The 19,312-nt window shown below is 50.6% G+C and overlaps 1 protein-coding gene across 3 annotated transcripts; it reads right to left on the reverse strand.

Annotated features, from left to right (window-relative positions):
- Positions 1-211: 211 nt before the first annotated feature.
- Positions 212-18,687, reverse strand: ANKRD16 (ankyrin repeat domain 16). 3 transcript variants are annotated; one of them, XM_063397148.1, is made up of 8 exons: positions 18,152-18,630; positions 16,066-16,286; positions 11,940-11,982; positions 10,396-10,504; positions 7,146-7,307; positions 3,010-3,088; positions 1,414-1,602; positions 229-1,012 (listed from the first exon to the last, which is right to left on the reverse strand). In XM_063397148.1, the coding sequence occupies exons 1-7, from the start codon at positions 18,481-18,483 to the stop codon at positions 1,442-1,444; spliced, it is 1,107 nt and encodes a 368-aa protein (XP_063253218.1). In that variant the 5' UTR covers positions 18,484-18,630; the 3' UTR covers positions 229-1,012; positions 1,414-1,441. The 3 variants fall into 3 exon arrangements, with proteins under 3 accessions (XP_063253217.1, XP_063253218.1, XP_063253219.1); XM_063397147.1 differs by lacking the exon at positions 3,010-3,088 and having other exon boundaries at positions 212-1,012; positions 18,152-18,687; XM_063397149.1 differs by lacking the exons at positions 229-1,012; positions 1,414-1,602 and adding an exon at positions 1,610-1,662.
- Between the last annotated feature and the right edge of the window lie 625 nt (positions 18,688-19,312).

Here is a 19,312-nt window from a genome sequence, read left to right on the forward strand (position 1 = left end):
CGGGAAAGGCTCTTCCCCAGGTGAATTTTGGAGGCATAAAGCTGAATCCACGTTCCTTTTCCAACCCTCCAAGTCATGCACGTTCCCCTTGGTGTTTTGAAGGTGTTTCCATGTTTTGATGGAGTTTCCCTTTTGTGTTTCCATGGATATTTGGAAACATTCCCGCTGCTTCCTCTCAGGCCCTTCTGCAGGGATATTGGGAGCCATTCCATGGCTGATTAAAATGATAAAAAGTGGGAATGAAGCAGCCCCTTGCATTTCCTGCTGTAGGGAGGCCAGAGCTGGATTTGGGGAAGCATCCAGGATTTTTAGAGGAATAAAACCTTTTCTCTCCTGCTCCAAGGATAGCAAGGTGGGAATTTCCCACTCCAACCCAGCCATGAGCACCATGGCTCAGGCAGAGCACAACTTAACTCACTCCCTTCCTGATTTTTAACTTCTGCCATCCCCAAAAAAAGCAGAATTCCATCAGTTTTTAAGCCCTGGCATTACAAACGAACAAGGACACATCCATTTTCTATGGAATTCATAATTCCAGCTGCACAAACCCAACAGCTGCAGCTGCTCTTACCCTGCTGGGTATTCCAGGCTTCCAAGAGCAGATCATTGGGATTTAAAGTTCGTCAGAGCTGGGAATTGCCCAGCACTCCAGTTTGGAATAAAAAAACCTCCTTATTTCAGCCTGATCCAAAGACCCCCGATATCCTCACAAAGTTGAGGTCCCACTACAGATTCCTGCAGGTTTTAGGATCAGCTGCCTTACAGAAAGGATTTAAAAGTTGATGCAGCTTCCAGAGTCTGTGTCCTACCCAAAGAGGTCACAAATTAATTTAAGGAGAGCAGGTCCATGAAGAGCTAGAGAATCAATGATCCAGGTGGATCTTCTCCATTGGGATGTTCAGTGTGTGGAGATTCCCAGGAAAAGCCATGAGGATCCCTAGAAGTGGCACTTGGCTGGGATGGTTCTGTTCCAGGAAGCTGCATGGGAACAGGAGAAGCTCAGCCCTGGAATCTGGAAGTGAAAAAAGAAAATAAATTTATAACAATGGATCAGAACAGGAATGCGATAAAAACATGGAATGGTTTGGGTGGAAAGGATCTAAAGATGATCTAATTCCAAACCCTGACATGGGCAGGGACCCTTCCACTATCCCAGGTTGCTCCAGCCTGGCCTTGGACACTTCCAGGGATTGGGCAGCCACAACTTTTTTGGGAAAACTGTGCCAGCACCTCCCCACCTTCCCAAGGAAGAGCCCAGACCCATCACCTCCATCTTCTGAGATAATCCTATTTAAAACATTTCTCCTAAATCTGCTTCCCAAGCGCCAAGCCTGGCTCCTCTGCTCAATTTTGGGTCAAAACTCCCAACATTTTAATCATTTCCCTAAATTCAGGACGGGATAACCGGCGTACCATGAGGGAAAGGAGCAGTTCCTCCTCTTCAGGTGCTGCCCTGTGTCTCCTGGAAGAGCTGGATGAGCTCAGGCTCCCTGGCCAGCTGCTGTGCCAGCGTTCCCGTGGCGTCCCGGCAGTCGTGGAGGCCGGCGCGGAGCAGGATCTGAGCGGCCCCGGCGCGCTGGGCGGCGCTGGCCGCGTGCAGGGCTGGGGACACAACGAGCTGGGGTCACCTGCTGGCCTTGGGCCATCCATGGAAACAGGATTCTCATGGAAATATGAACGTGGAGGGTGAAAAATGATGAGTTTTCCCGGTGTGGAATGGTGGGGTGGCATAGAATCACAGATTTAACCTTGGGATTGTTGAGTTTAATTTTAAAGATCACCCAGTTCCACCCTCCTGCCATGGACAGGGACCTTCCACTGACCCTGGGTGCTCCAAGGCCTGTCCAACCTGGCCTGGGACATTCCAGGGATCCAGGGATTCTCTGGCAATTCCATTCCAGGCAGGAATTCCTGCCCAAGATCCCATCCAGCCCTGCCCTCTGGCAGTGGGAGCCATTCCCTGTGTCCTGTCCCTCTGTCCCTTGTCCCCAGCCCCTCTGCAGCTCTCCTGGAGCCCCTCCAGGCCCTGGAATGTGCTGGAAGCTCTCCCTGGAGCCTTCTCTGCTCCCCCTTTCCTTGGACACTTCCAGGGATCCAGGAGCAGCCACAGCTTCTCTGGGAATTGCATCCCAGCCCCTCCCCACCTTCACTGTGAAAACACCAAATCTTCCTTCCACCTAATCCAAGTGAGGCATCCTGATCCCTCTGGATAATCCTGACGTGCATGAGGAGCTTCCCAAGGACGCAGTGACCCAAACCCAGCCAAGGAGGAGCCACAGGAAAAAAAAAACATCCCAGGGCTGGATGAGCTCAGCAGAGCCGGGATTTAGGCACTGAGGGGGTGGAGGGAGCGATGGCACCGCTAAAACCCGGCTTTAACCAAACCCCAGGGCTGGGCAATTTGGCACTTTTCATTTGCCAATGAAACCATTTGTCCTTTTTTTTTATTTTTCCCCCCAAATTTTTAATTTTTTTCTTTATTTTTGGGAGATGCTGATGCAAGAGCTGCCTGAGCCTTTCCCGCTGGGAATGCCAGCATCGCTATAGCAACTCTATTTCCGTGCCAGCTCCCTGGTATTATTGGCTCATCAGCCATTTCCAGGCTCTTTGCTGTGGAATTGAGGCTGGAGAGCTCAATCCTGGTGTTTGTCCATCCAATCTGCTTCCAACAGGATCATTCCAGACAAACTCGAGGGGGAGGAGGCAGCATCTGAGCTCCCCAGGTGAAAAATAAGCAGGAAATTCCCAATTTATGTCCCTGTTCTTTACCCAAGGGAAAAGCCCCAGCAGAAATTCCAGCAAATTGAAATCCAGGGAATGCAAAATTCCCCCCAAAAAAAAAAACCCTGGGATGATCCTTCATGTTGCTCCCGGAGCCAAATGCATCCATGGATTTGGCACGCTGAGGTTGGGATGTGCTGATGGAAGCTCTTGGTGTCACACAAAGCTTGGAAAACCTTTAAAGGTTTATGGAAATTGGTTTATGGAAAAGCTTTATGGAATTCTCACCAGAACGGCCCTTCCCATCCTTGGCCTGGATGTCAGCGCCGAGGGCCAGCAGGGTGTGGATGGTGTGTCCATGTCCTTCCTGCAGAACGAGGAATTTGGGATCAGCTCCACGCCTGGATCCATCCCTGGCCTGGAACTGCAGGGATCTGCTCTGTCCTGGTCAGGGCTGGGGCTGCCAGGAGCTCCAGGGGATCTCAGAGCAGAGGGAGATCAGGGAAGATCAGATCCATGAGGGAAGATCAGACCCATGAGGGAAGATCAGATCCATGAGGGAAGATCAGACCCATGAGGGAAGATCAGATCCATGAGGGAAGATCAGATCCATGAGGGAAGATCAGATCCATGAGGGAAGATCAGACCCATGAGGGAAGATCAGACCCATGAGGGAAGATCGGATCCATGAGGGAAGATCAGATCCATGAAGGAAGATCAGATCCATGAGGCAGGAGCTGCTCCAGGTGCTGTTATCCCATGGGAATTGGCCAGGAAGGGGCCACCAGGTGCCTTCTTCCAACCCCAGAATGGTTTGGGTTGGAAAAAATCCTCAAAGATCACCAAATTCCAACCCTGCCGTGGGCAGGGACACCTTCTCTACCCCAGGGTGATCCAGCCTGGCCTTGGACATTCCAGGGCTCCAGGGATTCTCTGGCAATTCCATCCCAGGCAGGAATTCCTGCCCAAGATCCCATCCAGCCCTGCCCTCTGGCAGTGGGAGCCATTCCCTGTGTCCTGTCCCTCTGTCCCTTGTCCCCAGCCCCTCTGCAGCTCTCCTGGAGCCCCTCCAGGCCCTGGAATATTCTGGAAGCTCTCCCTGGAGCCTTCTCCTCTCCAGGGGAACATTCCCAGCTCTCCCAGCCTGGCTCCAGAGCCTGAGATTGGATCCAGCTCCTCTCCAAGAAATTCATGGACTGAGGGGCCTCACTTGGAATCTCAGGAAACCATGAAGGGTCTCCCTTCCCTTTCCCTCTCTTTTCTATCCCAATTTTCCACAAAAATCCTTCTGCATGATTTCTGAGTGTCCCAAATCCCAGAATCCCGGAATGGTTTGGGTGGGAAGGGACCTCAGAGCTCATTCCAGGGACACCTCCCACCATCCCAGGCTGCTCCAATCCTTCCTTGGACATCGCAGGGATTCTCTGGCAATTCCATTCCAGGCAGGAATTCCTGCCCAAGATCCCACCCAGCCCTGCCCTCTGGCAGTGGGAGCCATTCCCTGTGTCCTGTCCCTCTGTCCCTTGTCCCCAGCCCCTCTGCAGCTCTCCTGGAGCCCCTCCAGGCCCTGGCAGGGGCTCTGAGCTCTCTCCAACTTTGAGTTTCCAATCCCTCCCATTCCCAGGGGATCTGGAGTTGATTTTTCCAGGGTTACTCCAGCTCAAGGAGCAGAACCTGTTGCTGATCTGAGCTGTCGCTCATCTGCCTCCCTCAGGCGCTGGCATTTCCCAAAGGATTCCTGCAGGATTTGGGATGCCCTGGGAGCAGACCCAGCCAGCCACGATGCTCCTTCCCCTGCCAGGAGCCAATTTCAAATTCCACAGGGACAAACCCAGCACAACCCCCAGCTCCCTCCTCTCTTTCCCAGAAATAAATCCTTTCTCCCGAAATAACACGCCTGATTTTGGAATTACATCCTCAGTGCCATGAATTAGTCTTTGTCCTGCGGCCTGGGAATGGAAAACTCTTTATTTTTTTTCCTTCCCACCCACTCTTTTTCCCTGTTCCCACAGGATTCCAGAGCATCTTCCCTGCTCCCATTTCCCTGCAAACCCAATTCCATGGCAAACACACCGAGCCAGGAACTGCTGTAGCTGCCACAGCCCGGCAGCAAATTGAATTTAAAAAAATAATTTGATTTTCGTGCGTTTATAAATGCGAAAGAATAAGAAAAGAGGGAGATAAAAACACAACCCCAGCAGGCAAACAAACAGTGCTGTAAATACCAAGTGACACCGAGGCCGGGGAAGGGAGAGAATCCCATCCCAGCATTCCCAAAGCAGCCAGGAGCTGGGATTTTCTCCAAGGCACGTGATATTCCCCCCAGAGCCCTGCTGTTCAGCTTGCCCTTGGCAACCAGAAGGGCTTGGAACGTGGCTACTGGGAGCAGGAGGCCGGGAAAACGGGAGAATGGCTCCTTTGTGGGAGCAAACAGCACGGCTGGATGTGCCAGCATTCCCAGGGAGTGGCTGGGAATGGTTCTGGAGGAGCAGGACACTGGGATGAGCTTTAATTCCCACTAAAAAGCTCAAGGGCTGGTAAAATCCTGGGTTTGACATCCCTGGATCTGAGCAGGGACATTCCCCACTCCCAGCTGGATCCAGGAGGGATCCTGGTCACCAGGAAGGTTTTGGGATCTGCTCTGCACTCCCAAGGAGTGGCTGGAATGGTTCTGTAGGAGCCATCACTGGGATGAGCTTTAATTCCCACTACAAGGCTCGAGAGCTGGTAAAATCCTGGGTTAAACATCCCTGGATCTGAGCAGGGACATTCCTGTGCTCCCAGCTGGATCCCAAGAGAAATCCTGGTCAGCAAAGAAGTTTTGGGATCTGCTCTGCACTCCCAGGGAGTGGCTGGGATGGTTCTGGAGGAGCAGGGCACTGGGATGAGCTTTAATTCCCACTACAGGGCTCAAGGGCTGGTAAATCCTGGGTTTGACATCCCTGGATCTGAGCAGGGACATTCCCTGCTCCCAGCTGGATCCCAGGAGGGATCCTGGTGAGCAGGGAGGTTTTGGGATCTGCTCTGCACTCCCAGGGAGTGGCTGGAATGGTTCTGGAGGAGCAGGGCACTGGGATGAGCTTTAATTCCCACTAAAAAGCTCAAGGGCTGGTAAAATCCTGGGATGAGGTTTAACATCCCTGGATCTGAGCAGGGACATTCCCATGCTCCCAGCTGGATCCCAGCAGGGATCCTGGTCAGCACAGAAGTTTTGGGATCTGTTCTGAATTCCCAGGGAGGGGCTGGGATGGTTCTGTACGAGCAGGGCACTGGGATGAGCTTTAATTCCCACTCTCAAATTTAATTCCCACTCTCTTTAATTCCCACAGGCTCAAGGGCTGGTAAAATCCTGGGTTTGACATCTCTGGATGTGAGCAGGGACATTCCCGTGCTCCCAGCTGGATCCCAGGAGGGATCCTGGTCAGCACAGGAGTTTTGGGATCTGTTCTGAATTCCCAGGGAGTGGCTGGAATGGTTCTGTAGGAGCAGGGCACTGGGATGAGCTTTAATTCCCACTACAAGGCTCAGAGGGCTGGTAAATCCTGGGTTTGACATCCCTGGATCTGAGCAGGGACATTGTTGTGCTCCCAGCTGGATCCAGGAGGGATCCTGGTCAGCACAGGAGTTTTGGGATCTGCTCTGCACTCCCAGGGAATGTTGCAGGACCCACACAGGCTGGGAGGAGGAGAAAGCTCCAGTGGTTCTGGAATTCAAAACAGCTCCGGTGTGAAGGACACAGATAAAACCCCGGGAGCTCCCCCTGCCTTCCCAGCTCTCCTTTCCCACATCTCCTGTCCCTCCTCTGCAGGCAGCTGGACACAAACATGGAATTCCTGGGGTGGGAAGGACCTCAAAGCCCCTCCTGTGCCACCCCTGCCATGGCAGGGACACCTCCCTCTGTCCCAGGCTGCTCCAGCCTGGCCTTGGACATTGCAGGGATGCAGGGGCAGCCACAGCTGCTCTGGCAATTCCATTCCAGGCAGGAATTCCTGCCCAAGATCCCATCCAGCCCTGCCCTCTGGCAGTGGGAGCCATTCCCTGTGTCCTGTCCCTCTGTCCCTTGTCCCCATTCCCTCTGCAGCTCTCCTGGAGCCCCTCCAGGCCCTGGAATGTGCTGGAAGCTCTCCCTGGATCCTTCCCCTCTCCAGGGGAACATTCCCAGCTCTCCCAGCCTGGCTCCAGCCCTGTGCACTCCTCTGGACTCTCCAGGTCCTCCTGATGTTGTCCCCAGGGCTGGGATCTGGTGGGATCTCACAGAGAACAGAGGACGAGCCAGGAATGAGCAAACCCTCCGTAGTGGCAAACACCCCATCCAGCCTGGTTCAGGCGCCTGGCCTAAAGGGAATTGGGGAATTGGGGAATTGGAATTTTCCAATTTCCAAAAAAAAGGGAATTTTCCAAGGGGATTGGGGAGCAGGACAAACCTTGGCTGCGTAGTGCAGGGCCGGCAGGAGCAGGGCCGTGGCTCTGGCGTTGACATCCACGCCCAGCTCGGACACCAGGAACTGGAGGGATCCGTCCTGGGCTGTCACCGCTGCCCTGTGCAGGGCCTGAGCCCCCAGGGCATCCACGGCTGTGGGACACGCCTGGAATTAAGGAATGACATGGGAGTAATACAGAGTGCACTCATCCCAAAGGAGATCCCTGCCAGGAAACCTCCACCAGGTTTCCTACCTGTGCCTGGAATGTGAGGTTAAAGCCATGGCAAACTTCCCAACAGCTCTGGGAGAATCAGCCGTGAGGGTTGGGATCATCCAGCAATTAATCAATCAATCAATCAATCAATCATCAAGAAATTGCAGTGGTTTGGTTGCTGCTGTGCACAATCGGCTCTAATGGCATTCCCTGGGGGAAATCAGGGATTTTTGGGAGACAGCACAGGAGGAGGAGGTGCCAGGAGAGAGGGAGGGGCTCTGGATAACTCATCATGGACATTTCCATGTTATCCACGGCCACTGGAGCCTCCATGCTGAGCCCTGCCATGCTCTAATGGCATTCCCTGGGGGAAATCAGGGATTTTTGGGAGACAGCACAGGAGCAGGAGGTGCCAGGAGAAAAGCAAGGGCAGGGAGGGGCTCTGGATAACTCATCATGGACATTTCCATGTTATCCACGGCCACTGGAGCCTCCATGCCGAGTCCCCCCATGCTCTAATGGCATTCCCAGGGGGAAATCAGGGATTTTTGGGAAACAGCACAGGAGCAGGAGGTGCCAGGAGAGAGGGAGGGCAGGGAGGGGCTCTGGATAACTCATCATGGATTTTTCCACGTTATCCATCACCACTGGAGCCTCCATGCCAAGCCCTGCCATTCCAAGAGCTGCTTTTGGCTCTGACACAGCTGCCCTGGAGCGCTGGGAATGTCCTGTCCCCTCCTGCCACTGCCTGGTGTCACCAGCTCTGGGGACATGTTTGCCACAGCAGCTGTGGCTGTCCCTGTGTCCCTGGAAGTGTCCCAGGCCAGGCTGGACAGGCTTGGAGCTCCCTGGGATGGTGGAAGGAGTCCCTGCCATGACAGGGGTGCAATGAGATGATTTTGAAGCTCCTTCCAACCCAAACCATTCCATGATCCCTGCCCCAGGAGCTGATTCCTGATGACCTCACTCAAATCCTTCTCATCTCCATGGGAATTTGCCTTTTTTACACCATTTCTTTCTTTGCAGTTTGGGAATTTGCTTCCTTACAATTTGGAAATTTGCCTGGAGTCACGAGGCACACATGGATGGGGGAATTTGCCTTTTTTACACCATTTCTTCCTTTGCAGTTTGGGAATTTGTTTCTTTACACTGGGTGGATGGGGGAATTTGCATTTTTTACACCATTTCTTCCTTTGCAGTTTGGGATTTTGTTTCTTTACACACCAGGCACAGGTGGATGTGGGAATTTGGGTTTTTTAGACAATTTCTTTCTTTGCAGTTTGTGAATTTGTTTCTTTACACTGGGGTCACCAGGCACACGTGGATGGGGGAATTTGCATTTTTACACCATTTCTTTCTTTGCAGTTTGGGATTTTGTTCCTTTACACACCAGGCACACGTGGATGGGGGAATTGGGCTTCTTTACACCATTTCTTCCTTTGCAGTTTGGGATTTTGTTTCTTTACACACCAGGCACAGGTGGATGGGGTAATTTGCATTTTTACACCATTTCTTTCTTTGCAGTTTGGGATTTTGTTTCTTTACACACCAGGCACAGGTGGATGGGTAATTTGCATTTTTACACCATTTCTTTCTTTGCAGTTTGGGATTTTGTTTCTTTACACTGGGGTCACCAGGCACACGTGGATGGGGGAATTTGCCTTTTTTACACCATTCTTCCTTTGCAGTGTGGGAATTTGTTTCTTTACACCCAGGTCACCAGGCACACATCGATGGGAGAAATTGCATTTTTACACCATTTCTTTCTTTGCAGTTTGGGATTTTGTTTCTTTACACACCAGGCACAGGTGGATGGGTAATTTGCCTTTTTTACACCATTTCTTTCTTTGCAGTTTGGGATTTTGTTTCTTTACACACCAGGCACAGGTGGATGGGTAATTTGCATTTTTACACCATTCTTCCTTTGCAGTTTGGGATTTTGTTCCTTACACACCAGGCACAGGTGGATGGGTAATTTGCCTTTTTTACACCATTTCTTCCTTTGCAGTTTGGGATTTTGTTCCTTACACACCAGGCACAGGTGGATGGGTAATTTGCCTTTTTTACACCATTTCTTCCTTTGCAGTTTGGGATTTTGTTCCTTACACACCAGGCACAGGTGGATGGGTAATTTGCATTTTTACACCATTTCTTTCTTTGCAGTTTGGGATTTTGTTTCTTTACACACCAGGCACAGGTGGATGGGTAATTTGCATTTTTTAGACAATTTCTTCCTTTGCAGTTTGGGATTTTGTTTCTTTACACCCTGGTCACCAAGCACAGGTGGATGGGTAATTTGCATTTTTACACCATTTCTTTCTTTGCAGTTTGGGATTTTGTTCCTTTACACACCAGGCACAGGTGGATGGGGTAATTTGCATTTTTACACCATTTCTTCCTTTGCAGTTGGGGAATTTGTTTCTTTACACACCAGGCACAGGTGGATGTGGGAATTTGCATTTTTACACCATTTCTTTCTTTGCAGTTTGGGATTTTGTTCCTTACACACCAGACACAGGTGGATGGGTAATTTGCCTTTTTTACACCATTTCTTCCTTTGCAATTTGGGATTTTGTTCCTTACACACCAGGCACAGGTGGATGGGTAATTTGCATTTTTACACCATTTCTTTCTTTGCAATTTGGGATTTTGTTCCTTACACACCAGGCACAGGTGGATGGGTAATTTGCATTTTTTACACCATTTCTTTGTTTGAAGTTTGGGATTTTGTTTCCTTACACACCAGGCACAGGGGGATGGGTAATTTGCATTTTTACACCATTCTTCCTTTGCAGTTTGGGATTTTGTTTCCTTACACACCAGGCACACGTGGATGGGGTAATTTGCCTTTTTTACACCATTCTTCCTTTGCAGTTTGGGATTTTGTTTCTTTACACACCAGGCACAGGGGGATGGGTAATTTGCATTTTTACACCATTCTTTCTTTGCAATTTGGGATTTTGTTCTTTACACACCAGGCACAGGTGGATGCCCTGTGCTGGCAGCTCTGGGAGGGCAGGGAGGGTCCCTGGCACCCACCTGGTGTCTGTGCAGCAGCAGGCGGGCGATGCCCACGTGCCCGTGCTGCAGGGCATCCATGAAGGGAGTGACCCCACAGCTGTCCCTGCTGTCGGGCTGGTACTGGCACCTGCAAGAGAGAGCAGGAAAACTGGGATAAAACTGCTGGCAGCTCCAAAATCCGCATGGGAGGAAACTCTCAGCAGCTGGGATTGAAAGTGGAAGGGATAAAGCTCATCCATAGACACGGATAAAGCTGTCCTGGTGTCCTGGGAATGATTTGTGGGGTTTTTTTGGGATCAGAGATCTGGTTCAGCTCATTTGGGCTCTACAGATCATTTGTAATTCCCTTTTCCCTGACCAGAGGGTTTCCAGAAGGAACAAGGGGTGCACTGGAAGCAGGGAATAACCAGATCCTCATGGAATGATGGACAAAACCAAGGGCCCACAAATCTCATTCAGGTTAAACTCCAGTGAAATGAGAGAAAACTGAATTAAAACTGAATTAAAGCCTGGCATAGATCACAGAGCTGCTTATGCTGGGCCAAGCGTGGACAGGTTGGGATGAGCTGCGATTCCCAGGGAAAGCTGCTCCAGCTAGGAAAGGAGGAAAGGGAGAGAGGAAAGGGAGAAAGGAAAGGGAGAGAGGAAAGGGAGAGAGGGAAGGGAGAGAGGAAAGGAACAGAGAGGAAAGGAACAGAGAGGAAAGGAACAGAGAGGAAAGGAACAGAGAGGAAAGGAGGAGAGGAAAAGGAACAGAGGAAAAGGAGCAGAGAGGAAAGGAGGAGAGGAAAGGGGCAGAGGAAAAGGAGCAGAGGAAAAGGAGCAGAGGAAAAGGAGCAGAGAGGAAAGGGGCAGAGGAAAAGGAGCAGAGAGGAAAGGAGCAGAGAGGAAAGGAGCAGAGAGGAAAGGAGCAGAGAGGAAAGGAGCAGAGAGGAAAGGAGCAGAGAGGAAAGGAGCAGAGAGGAAAGGAGCAGAGAGGAAAGGAGCAGAGAGGAAAGGAGCAGAGAGGAAAGGAGCAGAGAGGAAAGGAGCAGAGAGGAAAGGAGCAGAGAGGAAAGGAGCAGAGAGGAAAGGAGCAGAGAGGAAAGGAGCAGAGAGGAAAGGAGCAGAGAGGAAAGGAGCAGAGAGGAAAGGAGCAGAGAGGAAAGGAGCAGAGAGGAAAGGAACAGAGAGGAAAGGAACAGAGAGGAAAGGAACAGAGGAAAGGGGCAGAGCTGCTTTACAGCCCCTTCCCAGCAATTTCCCAGAAAAGCAAGGCCAAGCCCAGCCTAGGGAGGCTGCTCCCAGCACGGAGCTGCCAGGAATCCCTGTGGTCGTTGTCACATTGGAGGCACCGGGAATGAATCAGCAGGGAAAACAAACAGGGCTGAGTTACATAACCGGGATTTGTGTCAGAAGCAAAGGGAGCCCATCCCCGGGGAATCCTCGTCTCCTTCCCAGCTGGGAAAAACCTGGAGCACGAGGAGAAAGCCTCGGGATGGAACAGCACAAGCATCCTTTGTGTGCAAGCCCTGGCAGGGAATGGGAGGTGGGGGAGGAAAAGCTGGAAGGAGCCTGCTTACCGCTCCAGGAGCAGCTCCACGACCTGGGAACAGCCGTGCATCGCTGGGAAGAGACGGGAAAAAACAGGAAAAAACCAGGAAAAACATGGATTGTTTGTGGGTTTGAGGCATTGTGTTCCTGCTTGGGTCGCTGATCCTTTTGGGATGAGGGAAGGGGCTCCAAGGGGCTTTAATCCCACACATTTTATTTGGTGGGGTTACAAAAAGGCTTCCCTTCCTCTGATCCCATGGGGAAAAGGGAAAAGGTGTGGAATGGGCTCTGTGTGCCACAGAATCCAGCTGGAACAAAGAGGGTTTCTCCCAGTTATTTGTTCTTTTTATTTGTTATTTGTTCACTCCCGAACTGGGATCTGGGAGAAGCAAAAGGAACACAAAGCAGGGAGCTGGGGAAATGCTGGGTAACACTCCCAGCCCTCCTCAGCCACTCCCACCTCATCATCCTCACCCTTCTCAGAGGGAAAACAACAACAGAGGGGGAGGATTTGAACCTGAGGCACTGAAAAATTCCAGTTTTGTTTGGATTTTTTAAACATTTCACTTTGCACAGCTTTGACCCAGCTTTTTTTTCTTCTTCTTTTTTTTTTTTTTTTTTTTTTTTTTTTTTTTTTTTTTTTTTTCCCTGCGGGTCATTTTGCAGAATAAATTGAATATATTCAAGAGAAAAAAAAAAATCAGACCAAGGCTGGAGCTGCTCCATCAGGTGATGGAAAAAAGATTCCTGGGAAATGTGTGTTCCCAGGAAGAACTTTCAGCTGGAATGCCAGTGAGAGAATCCCAGATTTTGGCTCTTTGCTCCTGCTCCCCGCCTGTTCTTCACCTGAGCTGATGGAAAACCCAAGTCACGGGAAGAAAAATCCCTCCAAGCAACACAATTCCATCTTTTATCAGGAACAGAGACTCGGGAAAGCTGGGATCCACTTCCTCTAATTCCCTCTTCCCAGCTTTCTTCCCTCAGGATAGAAGCAGCAATAAAGCTGAAGGAGCCAACCCTTATTCATATGAAAAATAATTGCAGGGGGGAGAAAATGATCCCACATCAATGCAGGAAAGCAGCTGGCCTGGTCACGGGTTAATGTGCTCCCCTGGGATGGAAATCCAGGGAAATCCATGGAAATCCAGGGAAAAGGCAATCTGGCCTGTCATGATCTCCCCAGGCAGCTCCAGCATCATCTCCTGCCTCGGGAACTGGGAATATCCCCTGGGATAAGTGCAGGGATAGCAGGGAGCAGCAGTTTGGGATCAAATTGCACTGAGGGCAGTGAGGGGTTAACTCATAATTCCCTAATTCCCTGATTCCAGCCCTTCCCAGGGGCTCCCACTGCAGCTCTGCTCCGGGGTCTGGCTGGATCAGGAGAGTCCAGAAATCCACCCAAATTGTGGATTGGTGGAGACACCTCTAGGAAGCAGAATCCAGGTGCTGGATCCTAATTGTATTCCCATATCCCAAGGCAGGGACAAGACCTTGGTTCAAGGTCAAAATTCCCCCTTTCCCACAGGATAATCCCAAATCCTGGAGCTCACCCTGATCCCAACATCCACCTCCTGCTGGCAGAGGAGCTGCCCTCCATGGAATCAACACCTGGAACTGGGCAGGGATGGGAAAACATCAAAAAAAACCGGGATCAGCCACTCCAGACAACCTGCTCTGATCCCCAACAATCCCTCATTCCCTGCTTTTCCATTCCCAGGTCAAGCACAAGGACTCAGTGGTGCCCAAGGGCTGGAATTGTCACTGCTGATGAGCCCAGAGTGACAGAGGAGGGCTGGAAAAGCCATGGAATGACAGCAGGGGCTCCTCCCAACACCTCGAGTTCTTCCAGGGAGTCAATCCCGATTAAATTCCTTGGGAAAGGAGTTTGGGTGCTCAGGGCTCGCCTCTCCTGGAATATGCAGCTTTATTCCCACTCTGGGTGTGCTCAGAGCCCTTCTGCTTCCCAACAATCCTGAGCATGGCTGGGATTCCTAAACCTAGGACTCCTAAACCCGGGATTCCTAAACCTGGGATTCCTAAACCTGGGATTCCCGAACTGGGATTCCTGAACCTGGGATTCCTGAACCTGGGATTCCTGAACCTGGGATTCCCGAACCTGGGATTCCCGAACCTGGGATTCCTGAACCTGGGATTCCCGAACTGGGATTCCTGAACCTGGGATTCCCGAACCTGGGATTCCCGAACCTGGGATTCCTGAACCTGGGATTCCTGAACCTGGGATTCCCGGACCTGGGATTCCCGGACCTGGGATTCCCGGACCTGGGATTCCTGAATCTGGGATTCCCGAACCCGGGATTCCCAAACCTGGGATTCCCAAACCCGGGATTCCCAAACCCGGGATTCCCAAACCCGGGATTCCTAAACCTGGGATTCCTGAACTGGGATTCCTAAACCTGGGATTCCTCAGCACTCCCTGTAAATGTCCCTTCAAAGAAAGGAAAAGGGCAGGGAAAGGGAATTGGGCATGGTGGGCTCCAACAACAGCCCCTGTTTATTCCCAGCACATTCTCCCCTTTGCAGAAAGGGAATTCTGGAATTCTCACCATGGGATGAGAGCAAGGGGACTGCAAAATTTGAAGTTTTCACTGGAATCACGGAGTCATTTTGGTTGGAAAAGTGCTTGAGCCCAACCATTCCCAGCACTACCAAGGCCCCCAAGGGCCACATCCACACGGATTTTAAATCCCTCCAGGAATGGGATTTCAATTTAAATTTAAAATCCCTGAGCAGCTCATTGCTTACAGCCCTTTCCATGAAGGAATTTTCCCAATATCCAACCTGAACCTCCCCGAGGCTGTGATAAAGAAATCCCAAAGGTTCCCCTCAGCAGCTCTGCTGCTTCCAGGATTGAAAATGTCGGGATGTGCTTGGAGCTGGGGAGGTTTTCCAAGAGCAGCTCCCAGCTTTACACAGCAGGAAGGGAAATTATATCTATATTCAAAATCTAGGGAGCTCAGATCCATCTGTGCCAGTGTGAAATAAAAGTTGTGTTTGGTGCCAGGGAAATAAAAAGAATCTGTGTAATTATAATTGTGGAACATGGCCATGGGACAGTTATAAAGATGAGTTCTAATAAATAACCAAGGAAAGCATGGAATAAATCTTTTGCTTGCAATTACCTATTATAAATCTCAAGTTATTCTGTAATAAGAGTCTTTTAATTATAACTTTAGAAGCTTACTTTGTATTAATTTTTAACTGTAGTTTTAGAATGGAAAAAGGCTTTTAGACAAAAGAAGGAAATAAGAAGGGGCCCAGGCCTTGCACAGAAGGTGGGAAAACATCCTGGACCAAAAGAAAGATTTCAGCTCACTGACTGATGGCTCCTGAAGAGGGAAACTGAAAAATCACTATCGGAGATTGATGGGCCTGGAAAACAGAAACTGGACCCCACATCTGGAAGCTGGACCCCACATCTGGAATACAAATCCTGGATGTACATCCTGGAATATTGAAATCTAAAATGGACTACAATAGGTATTGATTAATGGAAATTACATATATATATCCTGAAATATTGAAATCTAAAATGGACCACAATAGGTATTGAATAATGGAAATTACATATAGATATCCTGAGTGTATATCCTGAAATATTGAAATCTAAAATGGACCACAATAGGTATTGAATAATGGAAATTACATATACATATCCTGAGTGTATATCCTGGAATACTGAAATATCGAAATAGATCACAATAGTCTATAGAATTGTACAGGACAAAATATGAATTTATGACTGTTAAGTGTTGAATTGTGACGTTAAAAACTAGAAATGGAAACTGCTGAGAAAGCTTATGAATATGTATGAATATAGCAAATAAAATCCCAGCAAGTCCAGCAATGGGTGTGCAGTTGGAAGGGAAAATCCTTCCACTGTACCCAGCTCTGCCTCTCACTGGCAGAGTGAGAGAGATTAATGCTAATTAACCAATTATTAAATTGAATATATTGATATATTAGCTGTGTCAAGCATCTCATTTCTAACACCAGGGAGAGATGAACTCGATCCAAGGATCCCAAACCAGTGGACAGATCCCAGGGTGGATCCACCCCTCCCTCTTCCCTGGCTTTTCCCTTCTCCCAAAGAAGCTGGAGCATCCCCCCTTTCCCCTCCCAGGCTCCCTGCTGTACCTGCAGTGTGCAGGGGAGTTCTCCCCGTGGTGCTCTGCGTGTCCCAGCACCCTGGGGACACATCCAGGAGGTACCGCAGCACCTCGGGGTGCCCCTCCCTGCTGGCGATGTGGAAGCAGTTCCAGCCGTCCTTATTCCTCAGCAGAGGGTTGGCTCCGTGCTCCACCAGGACCCGGATCACTCCCAAGTTTTTCCTGGTGCAGGCCATCATCAGGGGAGTCCTGGGAGAGGATTCAGGGAAATCAGATAACCTGGGACAACAAATCCCATGTCTCACCTGGATTCAGGTGCATTGCCTGAGGATCCAGGGAAATCAAATAACCTGGGACAACAAATCCAATGTGTCACCTGGATTCACCTGCCTGAGGATCCAGGGAAATCAAATAACCTGGGACAACAAATCCCATGTCCCACCTGGATTCACCTGCCTGAGGATCCAGGGAAATCAAATAACCTGGGACAACAAATCCCATGTCTCACCTGGATTCACCTGCCTGAGGATCCAGGGAAATCAAATAACCTGGGACAACAAATCCCATGTCCCACCTGGATTCACCTGCCTGAGGAACCAGGGAAATCAAATAACCTGGGACAACAAATCCCATGTCCCACCTGGATTCAGGTGCTTTGCCTGAGGATCCAGGGAAATCAAATAACCTGGGACAACAAATCCAATGTGTCACCTGGATTCAGGTGCTTTGCCTGAGGATCCAGGGAAATCAAATAAACTGGGACAACAAATCCCATGTCCCACCTGGATTCACCTGCCTGAGGATCCAGGGAAATCAAATAACCTGGGACAACAAATCCCATGTCTCACCTGGATTCAGGTGCTTTGCCTGAGGATCCAGGGAAATCAAATAACCTGGGACAACAAATCCCATGTCCCACCTGGATTCACCTGCCTTAGGATCCAGGGAAATCAAATAACCTGGGACAACAAATCCCATGTCTCACCTGGATTCAGGTGCTTTGCCTGAGGATCCAGGGGATTTTACAGAACTGTTTTTCCAGGCTGGGAATATTCCAGCTCCTTTTCTACGGAGCATTCTGTGTTTTTAAGGCAAATGAGACTTTTCCCAAAGGTTTGGATAGGAAGCACAGAGCTCCCTGGTTTGAATCCATGGGTGGAAGGGCACTGCCACACAAATGCAGGCTCACGGAATCTCCAGGCTGGCACAGTCTCAATTCCCAGCTCTGGAATGCTGCCTTTGGATTTGGGGCAGTTCAGCTCCAAAGGACCTTCCCAGGCTTTCCTCTGGGAGATGGAGAGAATCCTTTTTTTCTTTTTCCAGAAAAATCCTTGTTTTCTTTTTTCCCCATCCCTAAGGCAAGAGTGGAGCAGTAATTTACAATTTTAGTAAATTTACAAAATTTTAGTAAATTTACAAAATTTACAATTTTAGTAAAGTAATTTACTTTTACTTTACTTTTACTCCTAAAAGTAATTTACTTTTAGGAGAAACAGGGGGAAAGCAGGGATAGGGCTGGAATTTCTCCCAAAAAAATCCAACTAGATCCACAGTGTGGGCAGCAGGGGAGGGGAATTCTGCTCCTCTGCTCCACTCAGGTGATCCCACATGGAATCCAGCTCTGGGATCCCAATATAAGGACCTGGAGCTGCTGGAGCAAATCCAGAGGAGGCCTAGGAGCTGCTCCAAGGGCTGGAGCCAGGCTGGGAGAGCTGGGGGTGCTCACCTGGAGAAGGGAGGGATCCAGGGAGAGCTTCCAGCACATTCCAGGGCCTGGAGGGGCTCCAGGAGAGCTGCAGAGGGACTGGGGACAAGGAACAGAGGGACAGGACACAGGGAATGGCTCCCACTGCCAGAGGGCAGGGCTGGATGGGATCTTGGGCAGGAATTCCTGCCTGGAATGGAATTGCCAGAGCAGCTGTGGCTGCCCCTGCATCCCTGGCAGTGCCCAAGGCCAGGCTGGACACTGGGGCTGGAGCAGCCTGGAATAGGGGAAGGTGTCCCAGGTGGCACTGGATGATCCTTAAGCTCCTTCCCATCCATTCCACAATCCCAAACACCTCCAGCAGCCACATTCCCACCTTCCCCACCCAATCCCAAATCCCAGCACTCACCAGTCAGCCTTTTTCAAGCAGTCCACGCTGGCCCCTCTCTCCAGGAGGAAGGCCACACATTCCTGGTGCCCCATGGAAGCAGCCTCATGGATGGGTCTCTTGTAGTCCCCATTTGCCACCTCCACGTCCATCCCGATGTCCCCAACCAGGAATTGCAGCACGTCCCGGTGTCCCGCCCGAGCCGCGTGGTGCAGCAGGGAGTCCCCCAAACGCCCCCAGCGCCAGCTGCGAGCCTCTGGAACCTCAGCCAGCCTCAGCTCATCCCGCAGCAAATCCAGCTTTCCCTCCTGGACCAGCCTCAGGAGCCGCCGCCGCCCCTCCAGCTCTGCCATCCAGCCAGGCCTGAGGGGAGAGGCAAAAAAATAGGGATTTTCGGGGGATATTGGGGTTGTTTGGGGGTTTGGGATAAATAGGAATGAGGTTTTCCCTCAGGAGAAGCAGAGCCTGGTGTCTGCTTCCAGAAAAATGGGAATTTTCCCCTCAGGAAATCCACTGCACACCCAGGTTTCCCTCCTGGAGCAGCTGCAGCCTCTCCATCTTTGCCACGGAGCCAGGCCTGAGTGAAGAGGCAGAAAAATTGGGATTTTGTGGGATATCGTGGTTGGTCTGTGGGGGTTGGGATAAGCAGGAATGAGGTTTTCCTTCAGGAGAAGCAGAGCCTGGTGTGTGCTTCCAGAAAAATGAGAATTTTTCCCTCAGGAAATCCCCAGCACATCCAGATTTCCCTCCTGGAGCAGCCTCAGGAGCTGCCGCGGCCTCTCCCGCTCCGCCATCGAGCCAGGCCTGAGGGGAGAGGCAAAAACATCGGGATTTAGGGGGATATAGTGGTTGTTTTGGGGGGTTGGGATAAGTAGGAATGAGGTTTTCCCTCAGGAGAAGCAGAGCCAGGTGTGTGCTTCCAGAAAAATGAGAATTTTCCCCTCAGGAAATGCACAGCACATCCAGGTTTCCCTCCTGGAGCAGCCTCAGGAGCTGCCATGGAGCCGGGCCTGAGGGGAAAGAGGACAAAAATTCAGGATTTTGGGCAATATTGTGGTTGTTTTGGGGGGTTGGGATAAGCAGGAATGAGGTTTTCCCTCAGGAGAAGCAGAGCCTGGTGTCTGCTTCCAGAAAAATGGGAATTTTCCCCTCAGGAAACCCACAAATCCCACAGCATGTCCA

Source organism: Prinia subflava, chromosome 4 (genome assembly GCF_021018805.1).
Source record: "Prinia subflava isolate CZ2003 ecotype Zambia chromosome 4, Cam_Psub_1.2, whole genome shotgun sequence".
NCBI classification, from domain to species: Eukaryota; Metazoa; Chordata; class Aves; order Passeriformes; family Cisticolidae; genus Prinia; species Prinia subflava.

Excerpts from the sequence above, each read along its gene's own strand:
- ANKRD16 (XM_063397147.1), bottom strand. The coding sequence starts at position 18,483 with ATGGCAGAGCTGGAGGGGCGGCGGCGGCTCCTGAGGCTGGTCCAGGAG. Across the intron at positions 10,505-11,939 it reads GTGGAGCTGCTCCTGGAGCG|GTGCCAGTACCAGCCCGACA; the intron begins GTAAGCAGGCTC and ends TCTCTCTTGCAG. Across the intron at positions 7,308-10,395 it reads TGCTGCTGCACAGACACCAG|GCGTGTCCCACAGCCGTGGA; the intron begins GTGGGTGCCAGG and ends CCTTAATTCCAG.